Below are 26,983 nucleotides of genomic sequence, written 5' to 3'. Positions count from 1 at the left end.
GCCACGCCGAGTCTTACTCTACGATGTTCAGTCATTTCTGGCTGGGTGCCCCCTGGTGTTTCATTCCTGGGACCAAGGCAACACACAAAAGAGCAGACCTGAGAGAAATAGGCATTTAATACAACACCCAAAGCTTCCACTGCCAGCCCCCATTAAGGAGCAGGATGGGAACTGTCTCCAAAATAGCAAGAGGACAGAAGAGCAGCATGTTGCTATCTTGAGTGTCTGTCATCGTTGGCGAAAGTGGTACAGAAGGCCCTTGATGGAGTCAGTCATTTCAGTAGAATACATCAGAAGCATTGTTCTCTGACCTATACTGAAATGCAGCTCTGGGCTAGGCCAAACCTAACTTAAATAATTGCCTTTCTCATGCACTTTGGTTGACGAAGAAACAAGAAGCCTAGGATGAGCAGGGCCATCACCGTAAGGGAACAGATGACCAGGAGGCTAACATAGGTAAAGTGAGACAGAGGGTGTGAATACGGCTTCTCTGCAGGGATCATGTTGGTGAGGTTCAGCATGTAGCCCAGAGTCCATCCAGCATCACTGTTCCCAATCTGAAATGAATGGAAGGAGGGAACAAGAGTCACTCACAACAGGAGGGACACACAGAGTTGACAGGAGAAAAGTGTGTAATCCAAAATGCAACCCCGCCATTACCTCCACCAATGAGGAGAATGTGCTTCCCAAACTTTCCACCCCCCATTGCCATTTCCAGTTTCTGTGTCTGCATTTTAAGATACCTTTCCCAGGAAGTGGATGTACGACCAGTTCTCCTCAGTGAAGTGGTAGTTCTGGCCAAGGAGTAACATTATGTAAACAGCTGCAAAGCAGTACTCGCTCAAGTACTTCTCTTTTACCCCTGGGGACTCTGCAATCACCTGGAGGCAGAAAAATGAACCAAGTTCATTAATCCCCTACATCACACTGCATGGGTGCCAGTGGGATGCTTCTTGCTGCTTGGGGATTAGTGTACCTCATCCCAGGGTTTGGAGCAGAAGGCCTTAATTTTCTGCACTGCTTCAGCCATAGGTGCTTTTGTCAGATTTAGAAAGCTCATTACATAGTAGAAAGCAGAAAAAGCCTAAAGAGAAAGAGAAATGGGTGTTAGAAAAGTACAAATAAAATGGAAACCAAGGCTCTCTCTGCATTAGCCCCCACAAATCTGGGGGCAGAGACTTGCAGGTAGTTGGCTACAGGTTACAGACAACAGACTCCTACCACACCCTTGAAGGGACAACAGTCTGAAACTAAACCTAGAGTACATACAGAACCGATCAAATCCTTGCTGTGTCCAGCATAAATGATTTAATGTTTTCCATGGGCTGGGGGTTTCCACATAATGCTACGCCGCATGGCAACTCACAGTACTTCATGTGCATCAGACAAATTATCAGAAATTCTGCAGGAATTTTATGGAGATGGAATGTTTGCTGCTTTGACTGGGCACTGATACTGATTAAAATCACAAGGAATATAAACACTCTAGATAAGTGTAGCCTGGTGGGACTTTGCCATCTAGTGGAAGGCACAGAAAGGTCACGAAATGATTCCGAGGAAAGGATGGCGATCTTGTTTCCCACTCATCAATGACGTCAAGCATTAGTCACACCTTACAAAGCAAATGCAAAAGTAACAGATGTGCTGACTGGTAGGAAAGGACTATATTTTCCCAGCTATATTATACAGGGAGTAATCCTAAACAGGTTTACTCAGAAGTAAGTCTAATTTTATTCAATGGGACTTACTTCCAGAATCACAGCCATAGTGGCTTGAAAGCTGGGAAACTGAGACATGTTTGTTCAGCAAAGATACCCAGATATGTGATTTTTAAATATAAAAATATGCTTACTTTGTATTGTATTAGCCAAAATGCCCCCCTCTTGGCTATAAAGTCTCCTTTCAGACAGCTTTAGTAAGACGTTGTGAAACACCAGACACTGCTGGTTGTTATCTGTTCACATGTGGTTCAGCATATAATTTATATTCATTGTCTTCTGTGGTTAGGCTAGACATTCCCTGCAGGCATTTTCTAATAAGTGCTCATCAACAGGAGTGCCAGAAGAACAACGATGAAAGGGTGATTACTTGGCATTCTCTTCTGCATCTGGAATCCACCACACTAGTACAAAAAAGCAACTTTTCTTTCAAGGGAAGGGTAACTTTGAACATTGTACTAATAATCTTTAAATTGTTGAAATGCAGATAGATACCTGCCCACCTTCATTTACTTTGGCTGGACTGCTGTGTTTATGTTTATTTTTCTGTGTCTGATTTTCTGTGTTTTGCTTTCTTACTAAATTGTAACCCCCCCCCTTTCTTTAAGAACATGCCAGAATTTTGCCCGAGTCTCTCAAAAAAGCCCACATAAGGCTCTATTGTTTGGTTCCTACACTATCATAGCTGTAGTTAGAAGGGTAAACACACAGTGAAGTTGAGATCCAGTACATGAAAGACTTTGAACAGTTCAAAATGATGTCTAAATATTGGTAGTGCTCTTGTTAATTCTAGGTGCTCCTTTTGTGTTATCCATATCTCCATCCATCTAGATCTAAATAGGCATTAAGATGCAAAGTCACAAAGACCCTCAGTAAATTGGGCTGTACTCTGTTACTTCATCCTCCAAGCTCACAGTCTTTGGGACAACACAGTAATCAAAGCAGCCCTTTTCTAACAGTGAATCACTTGTCTCATTGCCCTGGGTGTGGGCTTGGGAGACTTCACTTTGGTGGCCTAGAGAGAACAAGCAGGAAAAGTTCAGGCTCACTGATAGGTCTCTCTCTCATGTAGGTAGTACAGAACATCAGTTTTAGTTAGACTCTCATTAAGGATATGAAGGCAAGTCCTTAATATGCCTCCCCATGTACTGGATCTCTCTAGGATCCCGCCTGCAGCGGAAGGGCAGGTGGTGACCAGAGACATGGCCGTTCACCTGAGTAGTGGCACTTCACCTGTGGAATGTCCTCACCCTTGAAGTGTGCCTCATGCCTACTCTGATCTCTCTTAGGTGCCAGGTCAAAACATTTTTTTAAAAGTCTTTTAACTAGGGTTTGATCTTTGCAATTATTTTTACACTCTGCATCTAGCCTGAGGGCTGTTATGAGTATCATTCAGGCAGCCAAATGTTTTATGCCCTGGGTTCTTACTGGTTTGTTAATTTTAGTGAATTTATGTTTTTATGACTTTATCTTGTGAGCCTCTTCAAGCTGGTCTCTAAAGAGGCAGCACATAATTTTTCTAAATAAATAAATAAATTATAAGACTAATCCAATTGCAGCCTAGAATGTCAAACCATCAGCCTCTACTGCAGGAACACTGGTGTCTGCGTAGACTCACCGCAAATTCCCCTTTTACAGGGGGTAAAAAAATGCCATTGAATGAGCATTTGGAATAAGGGCAGTAAGTAAGATTGAAGATTTTCTGGATGCTGGACTGGCAGTCTTCATAGAGCCCAGTGCCCTCAATTTCGATCTGTGAGAAGGACAGGGAAGGCAAACTCCCAGCAATGCAGGGGTTTGTGAGCAGGTCAGAAACTTTTACTGTCCTCTTATAACCAGGGTTGAAACATGGATCCTGGTGTCTCTCAGTAGCTTTCCCCTGCAGAAAAAAAATAAGCAGGTGAGTCAAAAGACATATAACTATCACAAAAATAACCAGGTGAGTCAAAAGACACAGTAGAACATAGATCTAGGAACCCTCCTCACAGGGTTATTTGTGAAGATAAAATGGATCTGAAATCTTTGGAAGAAGGACTGGCTGGATGAAACATAGTTAAACAAGACAATGTCAATCTATTTTTGTTCATTTTTATGGCTGCAACCAAAATACTCTTCAAATTGGGGGAAGCTTTACCCAGTATAGCGTAAGATGGGTTCCTACAGTGTGAAGTCTAGATGAGCTGCATCATCTTCATCCCCACCCCACCCCCCAAAAAAACAGGTGTTGGCACCCCATACTTGCCTGAATATCTTTGACCAGCTTCTGCCGTAGCGCCTGGTCCTTCCCATAACACAGGAAGCTATGTGTATATAAAGTGTAGTTCTTCCCGTAGAGATAGAAATCCACAACATCTCCTTGTGATTCGAGTTTTTCCTGGTCTGGTACAAAGGTTATCTGCGTGGAAGCGCCTCCAAGGTCCAGTGCCCCTGTTGTCCCCTGACTGAAGAATATACGAGGCAGGAAACGTGGCCAGACAGACTGCAAAAAGAACATGTCCAGTGGGAGAAAACTGCAGGGTCAGGCCAAGGGACAGAAGAGCCTGGTGGGGGGAGCCACAGAAGGGGATCAGGCTGAGGGAAATGGAGGCAGGGGGAAAGATGGTTAGAGGGTTGCTTAGCACAGGAAAGAAGTGAGGCCCGAAGTACACGTGATGCTGAAGTGCTGTGTTTGGAACTGGAGATATGTAATTTGGCCCTAAAAAGCAGTCTCAGGATGCCCGCCCCCAATGGATCAGGGCTGTGGTGCTAGGGAAAGGGAGAGTCCACTTCTGCTGTGCCATTTTTCACTGAAAAAAATGCATCCATTTATTTAAAAAAATTCTGTGTTCTCTTTCCCACCCAAGGTAGTGAACATTAAAACATTTCAAACATTAAAAAGCATTTAAGATACAAATACACATATTTAAAGTTATTAAACAAAATATATAAACACACAAACAGGTGCCCTCCTGGGTGTTTTAAGCTTTGGTAGGGTGGAAGGGTCATTTTTTATTAAAGTAGAGGCATGATGGAGAGAAAGTGTTGAACTTTCCCTTTCCCACAACACAGGTATGCTCCATTTTAACACCCACCCAGGCACCATTAAGGTTCATATAGTAATAGTCCTATTCATGGAACTCCAACATCATGCTTAGTTTGGACCTAAGTTAGGAGGAAATAGATATGTTGGATCATTCAAGGCTGAAGTAAAAAAGAATAGAAATTTGTCCCACAAAGTGCAGACAAACAAATCAAACCACAGTGTGACGCACAGATCATTAGTAATAAGCCTCAGCAAATCCTGTTCCTCTCTACACTAGGAGTTCTACAAAATCTTGTACAGTAATTTAAGCAAGATGAATTCCCTCTGAAGCCAGAAGGTACCACCATCTGCATACCTAGCCCAGGATGAAGAAGAGATGGTTGCAGATACCATGGAAGGTTGACAACTGAGTGGGTAGTACAATGGCAGGGTGTGAACTGATTTATTGAGACCAAACCTTCCACCAGTCTCTGAAGGAAGACTTTTTTTCTCTAATTGCTTCCTTCACCTTACCCGTTAGCCATCGTGATGACCTCTTGGACTTATTACTACCTTTCCTTACCTGTGGCATACAAGCTAGCTGAGCCTCTAGTAATATGGACTTGAGTAACCCCCAAACCTTTTCAAGAGATTTAACCCTCCTAACTGTTCCTTTCAACTTCCTCTTTACCAGTTTTCTCATTTTAGAGAAGTTCCCTCTTTTAAAGTCAAAGGTAATTGTGTGAGATTTCCCAGTCACTTTCCCACTTACATATACATTAAATTTGATGCCATTGTGATCACTATTGCCAACTGGCTCAACTACATCTACATCCCGCACTAAATCACTGGCAGCACCACAGAGTATTAAATCCAGGATCGCCTCCCCTCTGGTTGGGTCTATGACCGACTGTTTGAGGGCACAGTCATTTAGGATGTCTAAAATTTTTATCTCTTTGGCTTGACTGGAGCATACATTTATCCAATCAATATGAGGGAAGCTGAAATCTCCCATTATTACTACTTCATTACCTTTACATGCTTCCCTAATTTCATTCTCCATCTCAAGATCACCCTGAGCCATTTGGTCAGGGGGCCAATAGAACGTCCCCAGTACTAAATCTCCTTTGGGGCCCGGAATCGTCACCCATAAGGATTCTGTGGATGAGTCTGCCCTTTTTATGGTCTCTAGCTTATTAGACACTGTGCCTTCCTTGATATACATAGCAACACTCCTCCAATACGCCCTTCCCTGTCATTTCTATACAGTTTGTAACCAGGGATGACTGTATCCCACTGGTTCTCACCCCTCTACCAGGTTTCTGTAATGCTCACTATATCTATGTTTTCTCTTAAAACCATGCACTCTAATTCCCCTATTTTTGCTTGGAGGCTTCTAGCATTAGCATAGAAACACCTCCACACTGTTTCTCTCTTTCGACTTGCCTGGCATGTGCCTTTGGGCATCTTTAAGTGGCTATCCATCTTTTTTTTCCATTCCCTTTCATGTCCAAGTAATTCCCATGTGGGCAATCTGAAGCAATTTTCCCTTTGTCCGTGTGCACTGAGTTTGCCCGAACCGGATGCTTCTCAGCTCCTGTCGGCTTTCCCCCAGGTTCAGTTTAAAAGCTGCTCTGCCACCTTTTTTATATTACGTGCCAGCAGTCTGGTCCCATCCTGGTTCAAGTGGAGCCCATCCCTTTTGTATAGGCCCGGTTTGTCCCAAAATGTTGCCCAGTTCCTTACAAATCTAAAGCCCTCTTCACTGCACCACCGTCTTGAGACTCACCAACTGTGCCTGCCTAGCTGGTCCAGCACGTGGAACAGGTAGCATTTCTGAGAAAGCTACCATGGAGGTCCTGGCTTTTAGTCTCCTGCCTAGAACCTAAATTTGGATTCCAAGACCTCCAGACTACATTTCCCCACGTCCTTGGTGCCAACATGCACCACAACCACTGGCTCCTCCCCATCACTACCTACCAGACTACCTACATGATGGGTAATGTCCTCAACCTTTGCACCAGGCAGGCAAGTCACCATGCGGTCCATACACCCACCAGAAACCCAGCTATCTACATTCCTAAGGATTGAATCCCCCACTACAAGAAGCCCCCCTCCCCTCTGAGGCATATCCTCGGTACAAGAGGATATCTGTTCATCCACCAAGGAAGAGGTCCCTTCTAAGGTACCACATCCCCCTACCTCAGTGAGATGGCCTCCTTCCCCAAGGGCTCCATCATCCGTGACTGGCAGGTTGCCGTCACCTTGGGACTGGGATGTGACTATATCATCCCCGGAGTCCTTAGTCACCTTTCTGTCTGCCTGCCTCAGCTTCTCCAGTTGAGCTACCTTGGCCTTGAGGAAGTGAACTTGCTTCCTGAGAGCCAGGAGCTCCCTGCACTGAGCACACACCCACGACTTCTGTCAAGCAGGCAGATAATCATACATGTGACGCTCCATTCAGCACATTGGATAGCACCCCGACACCTGCTGGCTTTCTACTTTCATAACTGGTATTTTATTAATTAATTTATTATTATATTATTCTTTGGTGTTGTAACCCTGCCCTTTACTCTCTTGCACTCTTCCTGTACCAAATAAGAACTGAGTGCTGAAGTTCCTTGCCCTGCAGCTATCTGCTGCTAATTCACGTAGATATTCAAGTTGCTTGGTACTCCAACCGGATGGAGAGAGTTACTCTGCTAAGATAAAAAGATTTTATACTCACCTACAGATCCCCAGTCACGATCCACAGGCTAAGAGCCACAGGGCAAGAGCCTCTGGCGAGCAGGAGCCTTGGAATTTAAATGCACACAGCCCCCACCTCTCAGACACAAGCTCCAATCACAACAACCCCACTTAACAAGTGAACAATCAAGCTTTCAGGCAGCAATCAACTTTAATCACCCACTGGCACAACAATCACAACCTCTCCCAGCAAACCTCAATTAAATCCTCAGTTTAGTTAGGCTTCCCAGCATTTTAAAAAAGGCAAAGTTTAAACTCACCCCTGCCCGTAGTCCCCAGCTCAGCTCAGCTGAATCAAAATGCAGCCTCTGGCGAGCAGGAGCCTTGGAATTTAAACGCACACAGCCCCCACCTCTCAGACACAAGCTCCAATCACAACAACCCCACTTTAACAAGGGAACAAGTTTTTGGTTAAACAGCCCACAGGAACCTGGTAGCATTGATTCCATTTCCATTCCTAATAACCTCTTGGATATTTGGTTGGAACTGGGACACTCAAAAATGGTAAGGAGTCTGTACTGTAAAGAGTCAACTCCAGGCATGACCAGGCTCTGCGGTGCCACAACACCTCCTTTCTGACATTACCTCCTTAAAATTGCCCAGCAGGTAATTAACAGTGATCCAGCCATAGGCACCTTCTTCCCCACCACTGAGGATCCTGGCACCCTGGAAATTGAAAGGGTACGAGCGCAGTGTTGCTGCCACTTCAGAGAGGACCGTCTCAGCAGCATCCTTGTTCTGCTTTCTGCATGTAGGAAAGAGCAGGGGGAGGGCATGTCAATGCAGCTCCATCAGGGCCACTTCTGATGTTCATTTCCTTCCTGGCCTTTCAAAAACATGTGCTGGAAAGTGCCCAAACATTCCTTGTGCATGTTTACCCTGGAGGGGTGGATGCTAGAATTTTCAAGTACTTTGAAAGTGTGCGTCTCACTTATATCGGGCACAAAGATATGCATTTTCGGCTATTTTCTGTTGGTCTTTGTACAGGCATTTTTGAAAGTGAAAGAGAAGTAGGAAAATGCAAGTTCAGAAGCAGCCCTTGCGGCACATTTCTTATAGATATCTTGCTCTGAATGTGTGATACACCAAGTTGCTTGGCTAAAGACTCACCTCTGGTGACAACTACTGCACCACTGCCATTGAAAGAAAGTTGATGGCAAGCAAAAAATCTGTGTGGACGATGAGTAACCAATTAGGGGATCCTGATTCACCAAAGGCTCATAGCAACACTTCAGGGCAACACAGAGCGTTTGTCTAGTAAGACATGCTAACAAGCTTCCATTTTGGTTCAAATCCCCCCTCCCAGTTGTGATGATGGGACCAGCTCCTCTCTGCATGGCACATTAAGCCAAAACATAGGATTTATGACCTCAGCAAAAGGCAGAGAGACTAGGCCCGCACATAACTCTATAGCGCTAACTGAGAGAAGAAGGATTTTTCTAGGAGAGGCCATGCCTTGCTCAGTATTTGGCCATCAAGGCCTCTCAGTAATTAATCAGTGTGCCTTTAGCCATGAAAGAAACCTGTTGCATTAGCCTCTGCTAAGGAAAGACTGCCCTTCACATAATCCTTTCCCATTGAACAGGTTCTTGCCTGCCAAAACCACATTATCACCAATCAGCCAAAAAGACTGCCCCAGACAAACTCTTTCTACCTCCCCTTGCCTACTTTTTTTGGAAATTTTCCCAGGACCGTGAATCACCCCCTTTCCCTTTCAACCAGAGAGTGGCACACCTGGCCACTGCGCCTTTTGAGATTTAGAAACAACAAGATCTTTTGGTTCTTGTAGGTTATCCGGGCTGTGTAACCATGGTCTTGGTATTGTCCTTCAGTGTTACTCCTCTGAAGATGCCTGCCACAGCTGCTGGCAAAACGTCAGGAAAGAAAATTCCAAGACCACGGTTACACAGCCCGGATAATCTACAAGAACCAATGAACTCTGACCGTGAAAGCCTTCGACAATATTTTAACAAGATCTTTTGTTTTTGGACCTAGCTGCTTATTTTGTAGTTGGGGCCCGGATGTATTCCCAAACTGAGATTTTTGCCTGATCAGGACTATCCTTGTCTTTTGAAGCAGAAGTGACCATTGACACACAAGATGTGTCTCAGCTTCTGCCCTCCCTTTTATTTGCTGCCCAGACTTTGGACCCGTGTTGGCAGGCAGACCTTTGATAGGACAGCAGTTATAGCCAAATCTGCCTCCTCTTACTTTACCTCTTGGCCTCTCACTTCCCCTCTTTTGTGGACCTTGTGCCAGGTGCCCTTGCCACTTTGTCAGAAGACCCCCTAGCCACCATGGTGTGGGTTACTGCAGGCATTCCTTAAACTGTGTAGAACCTAAGACAGCATCTCTCAAGAATCAGACACAGTGGAAAGAAGGGTTTCTTCCTCAGGCTGAAACAATTTCAGTGTGGATTAGCAGCTCAAATTTGAAGGTAGGTCACACTGATACATGGGTAGGGTACACACAGTCCCACACACAGTAACAAAGAAGTGAGGGAATGCCACCACATTCCTACTTGCTGTGATATGCTGGGGATTCTAGGGCAGTGATCATCAACCTTTCTAGACCAGAGATCCACAGAGTTGCATGCCCATGACATCAGACTCATGTGACAGGAAGAGGCAAAGCCAGAGTTACCAATGTCAAAGCCATGACTAAATCGACTAGGAACAGGAAATAGACTAAATAGACCAGGAACAGGAAACACAACCTGAACACCAGAAGGAGAACTACTGTGAGGAACAAGCCAAGGGTGAAAATCATAGAGGAACTGTCTCCATCACCAACTACTGTCATCTCATTATCCTGCAGCTCCTCTCAGCATGTATCAAAAAGGAACAAGGAGCTGTGTGCCCTTACTCTCTATGCAAGCACCCTAGAAACAGCTCCTTACATATGGCAACCCCCAAAAATGGTGGCTCAGAGGAGCTCGCAACCCAGCAGATGAGGCTCTGCTATCCAACTGAGGATCCTTACTCATGGGTTGAAGACAAATGTTCTAGTGCACAGAGCAAATGGGGTGTGTGGTATGATAGAGCAACACAGTATTACTGTGATAAGCAGAACTTCCCATCTATGTGACATGTGTGAGCACCAAGACATACTTAAAAGCAACAAGGAGTTAAACGCACCAATAGCATGCTTGTGAAATGCAGACATTGTATAAAGCTAATATGCAACTGAGCCACCCCAGGGTTGGGCAGAGGAGCAGCCAAACTGAACACGCATGCAAAACCTTTATCACTGCTAATCCCAAAGAAACTTTGAAAACTGACAGCCGTGGAGCTCATCCCTGGCACTCCTGGGCTCTCAATTGAAGTGCACAAAGTATTCTTCTTTGGTACCTCAGCAACCGCATGCCAGCTGTTGCCCCCAAGTAAACAGGAGTCTCTTGATGTTTTCCTGCAGGAATGACTGCCTTTGCCTTATCCATGCACTCCTTTAGGGACATACCAGCTTTTCCAGCATCATGGGCATATGATGAGATTCCTGACCCTGGGAGGAAAAGAACAGAATTTGGTCAACCCTCTGTAGTTTAGGGATATATATATTATTTTCTTTTTTCTTTAAGAGTTGTGTGCCAAGGTAATTCGAATTGTTCACCAAAAAATGCTGAATTATGTGATTTGTCTAATACGGAGGACACTTCTAAGGTAGGAAAGGAACAATGTTTGCCATCTAGTGTGTTTCTGAACATGCCTCTTTCTATCTCTTTGCCCTACTTTCTCCTGTATTATGATCAGCCCAAGCCTTCCCATTTCCTTACCTTTAATTTCACACACATCAATCTGCTTCACTATTCCGGTGTCATTCTGCTTCTCTGCTGGCCACTGATATACAAACATGCTTGTGTGAGAAGAGCCAGCATCCAGCACAATACCATACTGCAGAAAAAACAAAGCCACAATATCATTCCATATAATGTGGCTCATTAGGGCAATGTGACTGAGATGTACTTCTGCATATGGAATTACCATTCATAATTTGTTTCTATTAGCTATAGGAAAAAAACAACACCTTGGATAGATGGAGAAAGGGGAGAGAAACCCACAAACCCTTCTGTTTCCTGCATGTCAGGTTGTTTCTTGGAAATAGTTAATAGTTATCTTTCACATTTTACATGCTGAATATTAGTGTATTTCAGACTATTAGTGTATTTCACACTATTATTAGTGTATTACTAGTGTATTTCAGACTAGTGGATACTGTTCTTGTCCCTGATTGGAACCTTTATAATCTCTGCACTTATATCTCTGAACTACATATTTCAGGCTTCAAACTGAGCTACGTTCGTATAATATGTAGGATGTTTTGGCCTAGTAGATGAATCTGATGCTGGTGTGGGTCATACTGAATCCCAGTATAGGAAGAGGGGAAAAGATCATTTGCCCCTTGGAATATGCAGCACAGTTCATCTTATGACTTAGAAGGGAGTTCCTTGGGGTGTGGGATCTCTGAGGTCAAACTTCAGGAACCCTTTTTCTCTGTTACTTAGACCTTTTCCACACAATTTATTTGCATAGGGTTCAATAGTGATAAGAAACCACTGGGTTTTTTTTTCCCTTCCCCACAGCATTGTGGTACATTCATGTACCTCTATGGCTTGCCCTGGCTTTTCTCTGACCTTTCCCAAACTTGCTTTGTTGCAAAAGTTTTGCAAACCATCGCAGTAAAGCCTGTATGGCTGCCATGTGGGTGGGGAAGTTTGGATCTTCCTGACCCCACCCACACAGCAGCCATTTTCCTTGCTCCTGTGGTGGCCATGCCCCCATCACCAGAAAGCTTTAAAAAAATAATCAATTGAATATCATTATACCATTCTGTATATCAAACTCTTTGAATTCCCTGTTTTCATTTTAAAAAGAATGTCTCTAGCCTCTTTTCTTGTGGCAGTATAAGGGGAATGCATATCTCCACAATTAAAGGGTCTAGAGACTTACTGGGACCGAAACCCTAAAACCTTTCTAGGGCTCAACAGTGCCACTTAGAGCATCTGGGATCTTGGACCCCTGGGGTTCACAGCAGAATAACCCATTCATTTCCATTCCACACTAAGACATATTTTGAAGCTTAACCCCTTTTAGACAATAGAAAAGCCGATTTGAGCAAGACCCTCTGTTTGTCATGGACGCTCCAGACCATTACCAGATATATTTTTTTGGGGGGGGGTATCATTTTTATAATTTTCTGATTAGTAATAGTAGCCTTCAATATCGAAGACAGGGCTTTGTATGGGATTGGCAAAATCAGCTCGTCGCTCTTAGAAATGAGACTGGCTTAGGTAAAATTCTATTGACCATAAATATCTGTACATTTGGGATTTCCCCTCCTTGCCTCCACTTGGAACATCATGAAATCTGGTGATTCCAAAAATGCTGGTAGGGGTTAAGGACTGCTCCATTACCTTGGTACTACAAGGAACTCTGTACATGTTTTGAGGAATCTGCTACAGCCTAGATAACATGTATTTACCTGAGTTAGATCAACTGTATTACTTTTTATTTGGAAGTCTGTGTGCTGTAGGTTACTGTCTGCCTTTTCCCTGTAGTTTGTTTTGACCCCCTCCCACCTCTTTTGAATCTAACTATTTTTTCTTTTCTCCACTTCTCTCTTTTTTATAATAAACCTTTTAATAAAGACATTCTGTTGGCTTCACTTAGCACAATCTATTTCTCTGTGATATTTCTCTTGATCTCTTCCCTATGTGCTTGATTGTACAGGTGCTACATAGTTTGGGATAAACATTCTCCTGGGTTTGCACCCATTTACTTCATTATTGGCCTAGTATTGTGTTAGAAGGATACCTTCTCAGTAGGTCAGTCTAGATGTTCTCAGGAGTTACTGAGTGGTTGAGGCTGGTTACCTGTGTGCTTTTCAGGGAACCTTTGGTCTAAGGGCAAGGAAACACATCTCCCCCCTTCCTTCTGTCACACTTACTTAAAAAAAAACTTTGGGAATTCAGCAAATTTGATACACAGGCTGTTATAGTGCTATAACCATATAATGATATTGAACTGCCGATTAAAATAACTGAAAAAGATATGGAGAAACGGGGATGATCACTGCCAGGGAACTGGGGCAGGTAAACTGCAAGGAGACCCACCATGTGGAAGCCCTGTTGCCACTGCACTGTATCAGCCACCACAGCAACAATGAGGAAACCATATAAGCCTCTCCCAGTGTGTATAACACCTTTGAGAGATGCAATTAGAACGCTATTGTCTACTGATCAGTTGTGCCAGTGAAGCTCCTACTGAAAGCTTCAGTGCTTTCAGTAGGAGTGCTTCAGCAGGAGCCTCTTTTGTGACCTACTTTATTGTTTTTTCTGGTAGCATGTTTCTGTGTGGCAACCACTGCAATTAAACCAAGCAGAGACACTCCAAGAAGAAGTCCTAGGATGACGGCAGGTTTTCTGGGAAAATGTCTCCTTGGCTTGGAACCTGCAATCACAGTAAAGAGAAGGTGGATATGATCTGACAGCGCTAGAGATGAGCAAAGCATCCACCCTCCCCCTTGACACTGAAGTGTAGCCCAGCAAAGCAGCCAGGCAATATCCATCACATTGCCTTGTGTCCAGCTGTTAGATCTCAGCCCAAATGGTCAACCCTTTCTGACTCTGCTTTTATTTTTGGTGTCTGCGTTTCTGTGGGGGCTACTCATGGTCTGATACAATTGGAATTTGTTGTTTCACAACAAATTGTTTCAGGTGTCTGCTGGCTCCCTGATTTGCTATACAGTTGTTAGTATTTTTAAGAGGGGCATTGCTCTGCAGCAGTGATTTTTAAAGGTCAGAATGCATTCAGTGAAAACAGTGTGTCAAGCAGAGGGGTTTAAGACATTCATAGCAATGAGTTATGCTGATGCCATTGTTGCTATTTCCAAGGTGTATGTGTTAATAAGTACACACTTTATATAGTATTTCAACTCTTGAGATTTTATGCAACAGAACTAAGCACTGATGTTAGAGCTGCTGGAAAGGGGGAATAGGGCTACAACTCTAGGGAGCTGGAGACTCAAAAGTAAAACAAAGGTGGATCATAGGAGGTGGTCCATAGGTGGTTTTTATCAAGACCACAAATGCGACACAACCACTGCTAAAGACTGTAGACTTCCTATGGTACAGTGATTCTGGCCAGGACTCCTCTTCGCTGCTCATGATAAATTAGTGGCAATAACTACGTGGGAACCAGGGCAAAGTGCTACAGAAGTTAAATGGGCCAGCCTAGCTCTGTCTAGGTTTAGCATCATTTTGCAGTGTACTAGGAACGAGTATGAGAAGATACCCATATACAGTCATGTAAAATTTCTGGAAATTTTGAACAGCAGGGCATTTTAAATAGAAAAGTATTGCTGGGGTAGAAGCTGTTTTAAATAAATAATTCCTAATACATTTATTTATTTAAACATTTATACCCAGCCTTTCCTCATGTTTCAAGGCAGCTTACAACAACAGCTTAAAATATTTCCAGTTAAAGCCAGAATAAAACAACAAACGCTGAGTTGTTCTTAATTTTTCTTTTAAAGACTGCAGACATACCATAGATGAAGCTGCCACCAGGGCCTTTTCTGCTGCCTTTGGCATGACTTCCCCATAAGGATCTGCCTGGAGTCAAATCTGTTGACTTTTTTATGTCTCATAAAAACAATTCTCTTTGCCCCAGGTATTTATGAATTGCTAAATCTGCTTGGCTTGTTTGGTTTTGATGCATCTGATTTTCCCTTGCTTGACTTCAGCTATCTACAGCTGTTTTACAATTTCTTGCTACTGTTCTAGGATTTTAGCTGCCACTGTAGCTTTTTATCATTTTGAGCTGACAGTCGGTTTCGATTTATGCTGTTATTAGTTTCCTTTAACAGTGCTATAGTTTTATTCTGCTATTTTTATTAAATTTTCCAGGTTGCTTGCTTGTACATTGCAAACTACCTGGGGAGCTTCTCAGCTGAGAGTGTAGGTTAGAATTAATAAATAAAAATAACATGCAACACTTTAATATATCACCATGCACATCTTTTTGGCAGCTGGTAAACTGAGGGGCGTGGATGGGTAAAAAACAGAAATCAACATTGTGGTAAATAAGAGGAAGTCTGCACTATTTGGGGCTACAAATAGTACTGTTGTGATTTCCTGTGAATATAGAATCATACAATCATAGAAACATAGAGTTGGAAGGTACCTCCAGGGTCATCTAGTCCAACCCCTTGCACAATGCTGGAAATTCAAAACTACCTCCCCTCACACACCCAGTAACCCCTACTCTATACCCAGAAGATTGGGGGGGGAGAACAACCCTCCAGGATCCCTGGCCAATCTGGCCTGGAGGAAAATTGCTTCCTGGCCACAAAGTGGCAATCGGCATTTCCCAGGTCATGTAAGAAAGGCCAAGCACTGACACAACCCTTCCTGCCTTCACCCTCATGAAATGCCTTTCACAGAATCAGCATTGCAGTCAGATAGCCATCTAGCCTCTGCTTAAAAACTTCCAAAGAAGGAGAGCCCACTACTTCCTGAGGATGACTGTTCCACTGAGGAACCGCTCTAAATGTCAGGAAGTTCTTCCTAATGTTTAGCCGAAAACTCTTTTGATTTCATTTCAACCTGCTGGTTCTGGTCCGACCTTCTGGAGCAACAGATAACAACTCCACACCATCTCTCTATATGACAGCCCTTCAAGTATTTGAAGATGGTTACCATATCACCTCTCAGTTGTCTCCTCTCCAGGCTAAACATACTGAGCTCCTTTAACCTTTGCTCATATGACTTGGTCTCCAGATGAAACAACTTGGAACATAGGTTCTCTCTACAGATCTGATGCAATATAGCAGAACTGCTGCCTTGCAAGAGTGCCTTTTTATTCCACTTGGTATTTGTAATATTTACTTTATTTAAAAACATGATTACCTTCCAATGCTTTCTCAATCAAAGGAAAGTACACATGCATAACAGTATGTTGATGTCAACATTATCAGGCTTTTAAAAAACCCCTCAAAAATGGGCATCTATATGAAGTAATGGCACAGTTTCACCAATCATTCTGAAAAAGAACATTTTATAAGCACATTTCCTATTTTCCCCAATATTTGTCATTTTTCCCCATACTGAGCATCAGAAAAATAAGTCTATTTCCATTTTTCCTAGATTTTTACCAGGCACACTGAGAAGGAACATCTCAAGCACATGCTACATAATTGAAGCATGTAAATGCAAAATAGTTGAGCAACTCTGCTAGAATGGAAAGGAGAAGATAACTAACAAATATGGTTTGGGGACCTGAGTTAAGAGCATCAAACAAAATTCACCAGAGCTCAGCAACAGAAACCTAGCAAAACCATGACTTAGTAAGGAACTTATTATGCAATATAAGAGTTCCAACTTGTACAAATATGGTACAAGTTGGAACTCGCAAGGACTTGTGGGAGGCATTTCATTTCCCCCTCCCCCACTGTTTCCTCTTTTCCCTTTCTGAAAGCCCTCATAGCTTCTCCCTTAGGTAAAAACCAGTATAGATTTGGAGAGGGAAGCAATCTCAGCTGCCAAAACCACGGTCACACAGCCCAGATAACCTACAAGAACTGAATCTCAGCTGGGTATAATGCCATAGAATCTACCCTCCAAAGCAGCCATTTTCTCCAGGGGAACTGATTTCGCTCATCTGGAGATAGATGTAATTCCAGGTTATCTCCAGCCCCTACATGGAGGCTGGCAACCCTAGATCCCCTGGAGAAAATGGCTGCTTTAGAGGGCGGAATGTATAGTATTATACCCCTCTGAGGTCCCTCCCCTCCTCAAACCCCACCCTCCCCAAGCTCCACCTCCAAATCTCTAGGAATTTCCTAACCTAGAGTTGGCAACCCTATCTCCTTCTCACCAACTGCCAACCTACCTTTACCTGCCCCTGTCTTAAGCCTTCCCTCTCCCCCCACCCCAGCAGCCAATTCCTAGGAAAATTGTAGCCCAGTTATGTGGTGCCAGACACCGGGTCAGGCCCACTTGCATGGTAGGAAATCCTCAAGGACTTATGGGGTGGCACCTCTCCACTGTATGCCCCTCCCCCACTATTTCCTCTTTCCCTCCTACTGGCAATCCCCATATACTTTCCCTTTTCCCTGCTTCATTCTCTCCTTTTCAGCCATTCATCAACCTACCTTTTATCTGCCTCCCATCTTCACCTATATTCATTATTTATTTACTTTTATACCCCATCTTTCTCCACAATGGGAACCAAGGCAGCTTACATTAATCTCCTCTCTTTCTTTTTATCCACACAACAACTCTATGAGGTAGGTTAGACAGAAAGTATGTGACTGGCCCATAATCACCCAGTGAGCATCCACAACAAGATGGGGATTAGAACCTGGCTCTCCCAGACCCTACTCTGAAGCTCTAACTGCTACACCACACTGGTTTTCATAGGATGACTGCTGTTCAACGGTAGCAAGCAGCCAGGCCTAGCTGAGTCATGCAAGTCGGGTGGTATCAAGTCACCAGGCCCAGTGTTGCCAACCTCCAGGTGGGACTTGGAGATCTCATAGAATTACAACTGAACATCAGACCACAGAGATCTGTCCTCCTGGAGAAAACGGCTGCTTTGGAAGGTGGACTCTATACCCCCTTCTCTGTCAACCTAGGCCCCATTTTTTTGCCCCATCCACCTTTTCTCCATCAATGTACCCTACTCTTGCTGCTCTCCCAACCTACCCACCACCCTTGACACTCTACTCACCCCCAGCCATACTATTCTCCCCACCTACCCCCTGCCCTTAGCACTTCACCCATTCAGCTGTCCTGACCAACCTCCCACCCTTGGCACTCCACTCATCCCCACCCTTGTTATTCTGCCTACCTAACCCTACCCTAGATACTCCACTATCCCCCCTCACTGCTCTCCCCACCAACTTTCCAGGAGGAGAATGGGCGGGCTTGCTGGTGGGGACCTCCACACGTTCTTGCTGGATCCAGTGTGGCTCCTGGGCTGTGCAGCTGTTGTAGGGTCTGCTGCGGCAGCCAGGCTGCACTGCCACTCTGCCCAGTGTGCCCCCTGGGCTGCACCTCAGTGCCCAGTGCAGCTCCCAGCCACCCCACCAACAACCATAACAACGCAGCAGGGCCCACTGAAAGAGCAAGAGTTTGCCCGTGCACAGACAACACTTTTGTTTTTTGGGGGGATTTAAACCCCCTCTCCGTAATTTTTTTTTTTTACCAATTTCAGATTTTCCTGCAAACGTGAGGATTCCCTCAAGTTTGGAGAAAAGTCTACTTTCTCTCAATGTGGGATGTCTGCGGATTTAGGTATCCGCAGATCTGCCCAAACTTGAGAAGTAGATATTCAGATACTCTCTGTATAATCAGAGTGCCTTTCATTCATCTATAAACAACATAACTAGCCTCCATATGAGATTATGGGGAAAGGACTTCCAGGTCAGAAAGGTTAGCGTCCACACATTATTCTAAAAGGGAGAAATGTACTGCAGAGAAATATCCTACCAGTCAGGCAACATGTGAGGTTTCTGGCAGCAAATTCCCCCAACCAGAGCAATGTGTTCTGGACCTATTAATCCTCCCTCATACACACAAACTGAGAAAAGCAACGGAATCTCGTCTAGTTCTGAAAAAGGAAGGCCAGTGACTGAAGACGGCAATTAGCATGGGTGACTACCCAGAAGGCTGGGAAACTGGCTGGCTAAACCAAACGAGTATTCCTGAGCAAAGGGAAATCCTAGGATGGCTGACAGTCACCTCCTTGGCTGCCCAACAAAGTAGGAGGCAACTGGGCATGAAGCCTGCATGGAGGAGGAGGAATGGCAGTGGCTGAAGGGTTGTACATCAACCGTCTCAGTCTGGCTGCATCCAGCTGGCTGAAATCAGATCTTTCCTGGATTCACCCCTGAGTATAAAGCAAGACAATGTGGGATTGCTGAAGAAATATATCCTCTACTTTCAATATTTAGTATCAGCCTGGGGTGAGGAGTTGCTGCTTTAAGATTAGATATCCCTTACAGTAGCTGCAAGTCTCACATCCTGGCTTTCCCTTTGGTGCTCTTTCTTAGACTGCAAGGAAACATCAGCCCCCCCCCCCACTCTTTAACAAGGCACATGGGCACATGGGCACTCTCAGGCAGTACATCCACATTTAGAGACACAAGAACGTGCAGCATTACAGAGGAGTAGCTCACACAGCCTTTAGTAAGCATTTTAAGATACTAAGTATGATCTCTGAAAGACGGAACTCCTGTTCTTTTAAAAGATGCTTTAGAAAAAACCCTTTCTTTTGTTAAAATTAAATGTATGATTCCAGTGCAGGTTTTCAGTGAAGACCCTTGAGGATGTGAGCCTGAACAGCAATGAAAACATCACAGAAGCAACATAATCCCTTTTAAGATTGTGTCACACTTCGGCACACTCTCACAATGCTGAAGCTCATGGCATGCAAATGGTTCTGGGCTGGCCCCTGCTCCAACCAAGGCTCCCCACAGAGTTTATCCAGGCACTGCCCCATGCACTGCTTGTGCCGTGCTTCTGCAAGGCAGAATGCATGCCGGCTACCTCAGGGCCCCACAGAAAGCATAAACCTCCTGGGCACTGAAGTGAGGCGGGAAATGCGTCGATGTCCCAAATACACAGGAACGAAATTCATGAACTGTCAACTTATTCTTCTTGCAGGAAATCTTGAGAATGGAGATATTTTGGAAGTTCAGAGTACAAAAGCTGTTGACAAAAGGCTGATGCAAAAAAAAAAAGGTCCTTGCCGATTTTCCATACGAAGAGTGGTGCGTTCCTGCAGTTTCGAGCTGTGGGGCAGCAAATATACCTAAGGTGAAGGAACAGCCAGTACAAAGCCCCTGCCTCTCTTTCCCACAGGGAATCACACAGCCCGGAAATGAGCACACAGGGGCTTTGTGCTCAGCGTGGAATCCCAGCTTTTCTGTTTCTGTTGGCAGCAAACTCAATGGTTTATTTCTAGCAAAATGTCGTCAGGGAGGTTACAGACAGGAATTCCCTCTGACCCGGCCAGCTGAGTCTGACAATCCCCCCATTCACCACAACAGCACCAAGGACATTCCTTCCATCTGGAGACTGTGCCACTGACTTGGTCCCTGCTCCAGCACTGCAGACAGCAGTTCCCAGTCCCTAAGCCCTGCTACACAAAGCATGGGCAACCGCAAAACAAAGCAAGCTCTGCAGCTCCCAGCTTCTCTTCCCTCAGAAGCATTCTCCATTCCCTGGTTTGTGTTGTAAATGACTCATTTAGGGGAATGAAATCTCAGCCTGGATGTTTCTCAGACAGTACTGAGAAGAAGGTATGCTGGAGATATGATTGGTTTGTCATGAGCGTTTATTAAGGGGAAGGTTATCAGGTGCAAAGGACTTTGATAATATCAGTAGCAGAACTCTTGTCAATTTTAGTGACTGCTGAATTTTACCACCATATCTGCATCTTCCATTTTGTTACAGGATCCTTTTAGCCACAGAAATCACTGCTGCAGCAAGAAGTAGCAGCTACTAGCTTAGATGGCTTTCAAAGAGCTTTAGGCAAATTCATGGAGGATAGGCCATTATAGCTAAATGGTACCTTCATGTTCACAGGCAGTCTACCTCTAAGTCTCAGGGCCAAAACACATTACATTTGACACATTTCAGGACATGGGTGCCCAACCCAACTCATAGTCAAATGTTAGAGTGGGGACTAACCTTTTTAAACATCTTTGCCATCCTGCATAGCTCCAAATGCTGAGGGAAGGAAGGGCTTCGTGCTTCCCTCCTGCTGTGTTTCTACCAGCAGAAATGACTGGGGTGGGGGGGCTGTTTGCTCCTTTGGCTGTCTCAGTGTGCACTGTGAATGGACACACAGAGCCAGAGCCCACTGGCTCCAGATGTCCATTTCCAGGGCATTTTGAGCCGGACAAACAAGCAAACAGCTCCTCATTACCATTTGGGTGAAAATAGTGCAGGAGGGAATTATGAAGCCCTTCCTCTCCCCTTACAGTGTTTGTAGTCATGTGGGACGACAAAGACTTTAAAAACATTTTTAAAACGTTAGTCCCCACTCTAACATTTGACTACAAGTTGGGTTGGGCACCTGTATCATGACACATGTGTTTTAGAGCTTCGATTCTGGTACAAACAATGGGAGAGGAGTGTTGTCCTCTTAAAACCTGGAGGGATCATATGGGAGCAGGCAGCCCTTGAGACATCTGGAACCACACCAAACACGGGTTCACAGGGGGGGGGGGAACAGCTTGTTCGAATTAGACCTGGAAATGAACTGACCAGCGAGGCTGTTTCATAAGATGTATTCTCATACTTAGACCTGAGAAGACTTAGACCTGTTAGACTAGACTTGAGAGCTAGAGTCGCAGACTCTAATCTGAAGAACCAGATTTCATTCTCCATTCCTCTGCATGTAGCCTGCTGGGTAACCGTGGGCCAGTAACAGTTCGCTCAGAACTCTCTCAGCCCTGTCTACCTCACAAGGTGCCTGTTGTGGGGAGAGGAAAGGAATGTGATTGTAAGCTGCTTTAAGACTCCTTGAGGTACAGAAAAGCAGGTATAAAAACCAACTCTTCTTCAATAAAATACACAGTAATTTTAATAAAGATGTTGATTTTTTTAAACATTCTTTTATGGTCTTTTATCCTGAGAAACATTTTAAGCTGCTCAATGTTTCTGTTGTTTTGTGCTCTGGCTGGGTTTTAATTAGTAAATTTTATCATATTTTATGTTTTTATTATGTTTTATTTTATAAGTCAAGGAAGAGAAAGATGATGCTGTAGAGGGAAAAGAAATTTCAATCAGCTAAACAGCTGTCAGACTCCAGCATTAGACTGGAGTTCAGGACTGTCTCCTTCTCTCCAGGGTTCCTTTAGTAGGGCTTGTCCTGGAGGAAGAACCTCAGAAAAGAGAAGGGTTTTTTTTACAGCACCCTCTTCTCACTCCTGCCAGTAACCTCACCCTAGTTGCCTTAGATGAGATCTGGCCCTTCCTCCCTGATTCTCCCGGGGTGCAACTTTAAAGGGCTGAGGTTGGTCATGTCAAAGGTAGGACATTTTGGAGGACTTTCATTTATAGGTTCGCCATGAGTCGGAAGCGACTTGACAGCACTTAACACACACACACACACACACACACACATACACACTGAGGTTGGGATAACTCTGGCCTCCCTCTATCCTGGAAAATAGGCCTATGGGAGTGACAGGTCCTAGGCCCAATGGGCAGCTGCCTGCCTGGTATCCTATTTCCGCTGCTCCTCCCCCATGGGAAGCCTTACAGGGCTTCTCCTCTGACCCTGGCCAGCCTCACCATTCTCTTGAGCAGCTTGCCCCAAGAATTGCAAAATGAGAGACTGGCCAGTAATTGCCAAGGTCAGCAGCTGCTAGAAATGACTTCTACAAGAGCCAGACCACCACCTTCTTTGAGGCATCAGGCCCATGGCCTGGCTCCATGGAGGTATTGTCTATCATGCTGAAAAAGATAGATAGCCTCCTTTGACTAGCTACAAAAGCCAGGAATGGAAATGGTTAAAGGGGGATATAGGGTCCAGAACTTCCCTAAGCGTCTTGTCTACATCCTCCGGTGATACTAAACGGAGCCCTTCCAAGCAACTGTGATTAGTCCAGGTCACAGGGGAATGCCAGTATAGCCTCTGAAACTGTATGCCATTCGTGTTTGAATGGAGGTGAATGACTTGAACCACAAAATGATTCATTAATAAGTTGCAATGGGCTATAGATGGTTCTGTGGGTTAGCAGCACAAGGCTGATTAAGCCTTGTAGCTAATCAGTTTTGCTGAATGATAACATACAGGTGCAATGTTTCTGGAGATTACTTTGCCACCCATACTGCTATGGTACAGGGCTTCAAATGTGCTCTAAGCCATATTTGGCTGGACTTATTGTTTTCAACCATCTGTGCCCTAACTATTGTCTCAAAGAGGTCCCCAAATAACCAGAGAGTAGCTTCAATTCTAGTTAGTGGGACAGAATGCCCAGAGAAAAACAGTGTGAACAACTCAGTGTTCCCAGGCCTCAAGAAGAAAACTTGCAAAATCAGGTAAAAACAATAAGGGCAGGCAAGAAACTAACCAGATCCAGCTGCCTCTGAGGCAGACCATCTTAACCAATCCTCCAGTGCTGCAGACAGAATGTTATGATCCACATACTCACCTGGTATAACTGTGTCCATGTTCTTATTTTCTGATATTCAAACAAAGTTCAGAGCCAACACTTGCACGTTATCACTTGGAAGGTGAAGCACCTGAGTAAACATTCTCTGCACAAGAACCTGGAAGAGAAAAGTAATGCAGGAATCATCAAGTTATTCCTTGCAGGAATATAACCTGAAAGGAAACCCTTTCTTTTCATCGGAAAGCAGGATACAAAACAAATGTCACAGAACTTCCCATATGCCTGGCCTCCTTTCTCTAAACATATCATGTCTGTTCGTATTAAGCACTTCTGAAATCATAAGGTGCACAGTTGAAACAGGCTACATAGTTAATGGTCTGAGTAGTTAACAAGAGCTGTTCTTAACAGATTCAGCAACCACTGGCTTGATTAGTTTTCCTTCAGAATGTCATGTACTTGATAGTTCTGGTTTGGGTTTTCACATAAAATTCTTTTTGTCCAGGATTATCACATTATTCATCCTGAGCAACTCGTTAAGACCACTGTATGTAAAGGGTAGTTGTTTATTGCTCAGGGGCACCTTTCACATGGTAAATATACCTCTTGAATTGTTCAAACCAAGACCAAACTGTGCTTGCATAAATCTTTGTAAGCAGCTTAAGCTGCAGCAGGCAAAATCATAAATTCTGCTCATGACAAAGGATTCAGGTGACCCGTTCGAACTGTGTGCATGGTGCAATCTAGGCAGCAAAATAGTGACCATGTACACTTAATCCTGAAACCATTCCATCTAGTCACTCAAGCCAGTGGTTGGTGAATCCATACAAAACAGATTTTCACAATAAAGATTTAGAATATTGCAAAAAGGGTGGAGCATCCCCAAACCACGCCCATTGTTAAATCTATTACTTCATCATGGCTTTCTGACCTTGAGTTCCCAGTGCTTCAATAAAACCAGACTGCCTTTCTGCTCAGTGTACTTTTCTCTTTAAAGCCTAAATGTGGCTTCCCAGAGGTCATGCTCCATACTGGGGCTTCCTAAGACTTTAAGAGGTCACTTTGTGTTACTCAGCATGAATATCTTGTTCTCATGTTGCTCATATTTCTAGGAGTATACAGGTAGATTAGGTCTGGATGCATCTAGACAGTGAATTAGATCTAAATCAGTAATTGGCTTGGAATGTATGGTAGTATGTATGGAATGGCTTGCTTGTTGAGCTAACGGGTCAGCTATCATGTTTCCCTGTGTATGTAGGGAAGATCCCATTGGTCTGTGCCCCGGCTCGTGTATCATGTGGATATCAGGGCAGTTTATTGCAACGTGTGCAATTGTTTTCCACTTACTAGTGTGTAGTAGTGGATGTTTCTTATTGTTCATGAATCCATTTGAAATCCATGTGTTCAGGTCCTCACTGAAACATCTGGCTAGGTAATTACTGTCAGTGACAATGAGTATTGGGCCTTTAATCTGTGTAGTCTCCTTGAAGGCATATTCCATAGCGGAAATTTCAGCATACCGTGCAGAATGATCACCAAGTGGTAATTTCCATTGGCGGTCTATGACAAACTGTGAGTCTGTGTTGAAATGTCCTTGGACAATTCCCATGCCGGTTGCATGTCGTTTCCTCAAGATTGGGCTGGTAATGGTAGATCCATCTGTGTAAAAAACAGCTAAATATTCATGTAAATGAAGCTGTGGGAGAAAACATGTAGTAGAATCTTTTGTTTCTACTTCAGGCAAATCATCTAGTTGTGGTAAGATATCATCATAGTGAAACTCAAACCTTGTATCTTCAAAGTATGACAGCCAAGTTAACCATCTTCCAGAAAGTGCTTTTCTTTCTGTTTGTGGCATTATTTGTAGATGTTGTGGTGAACGTAGTGGTGAATACACACGTATCTGTTTACTTTGCGATAAGTCAAGTGCCGGTAATAAAGCTTTATGCATTGTTGTGAGAAGTTTCTCAATACAAGTAAACCTTTTCTCTGTTGAGGAAAAAATCAAATTTCCATACTTGATAGGTGTGGAGGATGAAGCGTTATGATATCTTATATATCCTGCTGTAAGAGAAATAAAAATCTTCACATCTAAAGCTTTATTGGAATCTCTTGCTTCTAAATATTTAGAGTCATTTATTTTCATGATTATATCATTGAGTGTAGCTCGATGTTCTTGTGTCCAAGGAATAAAAGGCTTTTCCGATGTTGAAATCAGTTCATAGAGAGGTTTAATGCATTCAGCAAAATCAGGAACAAAATTTCTTGCGAAATTTAACAAGCCTAGAATGCTTTGTAGTTGTTTCAAAGTCTTTCGTGGTTGAAGAGATATTATTTTATCCTTAAACCATTGAGTCAGGCCCCTGCCTGTATCAGTCACATCAAATCCTAAAAAGGTAACATCAGATTTGGCAATTCCAGATTTCTTCAGAGAAATTACATACCCTCTAGCGAGAAGTTTTTGTATGATTTCCTCCAAGGCTTGCAAGTGTTCCTCTTCAGTAGAATGGAAAAAATAAATGTCGTCAACATATACAAATACGTTTGGTACTTCACATAAAGTTTCAATGACATCCCCTGTAAATAATGCAGGTGAATTTAAAAACCTTTGAGGAAGGCGTGTAAATCCATACTGTTTACCTTCCCAAGTGAAAGCCGTGATCCAATAACTTTGTGGAGAAATTGGACACGCCCAAAATCCATTGCTCAAGTCCAAAGTAGTTTTGAACTTTTTCTGGATCAAATTGTGTAGCATTTCAGTTGAATGACAGTTCTGTGCTGCTACTACAGGTGTTACTTTATTCACTTCTCTGTAGTCAATAACCATTCGCCATCTTCCATCAGTTTTACGTACTGGATATACTGGTGAATTCATTGAACTGTTTCTTGGAATTAAAACTCCTTGAGTTAATAAATCATTAATAACAACTTGAATATCAGGTCTAGCATTGTGATTAATATGATATTGTTTTTGAGCTTTAGGACTTGTTGTACCTGTAGCAATATGAAATTGTATATCTTTCACATGACCTGTTTGATTCTCCCATGTTTGAAAAACTTTATTATATTGATGAAAAAGACGTTTCAATTGTAAGCATCCTTTTTCAGATAATTGAGATTCTTGAATTAATATTTCTTGATATTGTTCTATTGGTAACTTAATAGTCAATATTAAACTTGATTCAATTCTCCAAGGAACATCTTTAATGGAAACTATTGCTTGTATTCCATCATAAAAAATTACTTCAGTTTGAATATTTCTTCCATCTAAAGTTAAAGTCAAAAAATATAAATCATATTCCTTACCCCCATTAATGGTGGTTACCATGGTCACTTCCACTGGAATCCCCTCTTGTGTCATCCAGCTGGTGGGCAGACACGTTATTGTTGC

At 43.6% G+C, this 26,983-nt stretch overlaps 1 protein-coding gene across 1 annotated transcript; it reads right to left on the bottom strand.

Annotated features, from left to right (window-relative positions):
* Positions 1-200: 200 nt before the first annotated feature.
* ENTPD1 (ectonucleoside triphosphate diphosphohydrolase 1) lies at positions 201-23,752 on the bottom strand. The gene is made up of 10 exons (XM_056850135.1): positions 23,635-23,752; positions 13,786-13,913; positions 11,240-11,357; positions 10,818-10,968; positions 8,053-8,212; positions 3,961-4,197; positions 3,337-3,597; positions 977-1,084; positions 744-881; positions 201-557 (listed from the first exon to the last, which is right to left on the bottom strand). Exons 1-10 carry the CDS (start codon positions 23,651-23,653, stop codon positions 351-353), a joined length of 1,527 nt encoding a protein of 508 aa, XP_056706113.1. The 5' UTR covers positions 23,654-23,752; the 3' UTR covers positions 201-350.
* Between the last annotated feature and the right edge of the window lie 3,231 nt (positions 23,753-26,983).

This window comes from Euleptes europaea, chromosome 5, assembly GCF_029931775.1.
Source record: "Euleptes europaea isolate rEulEur1 chromosome 5, rEulEur1.hap1, whole genome shotgun sequence".
Lineage (NCBI taxonomy): Eukaryota > Metazoa > Chordata > Lepidosauria > Squamata > Sphaerodactylidae > Euleptes > Euleptes europaea.
The sequence above is the reverse complement of the archived record's forward strand: the minus strand, read 5'-3'. Positions and strand labels throughout refer to the sequence as shown.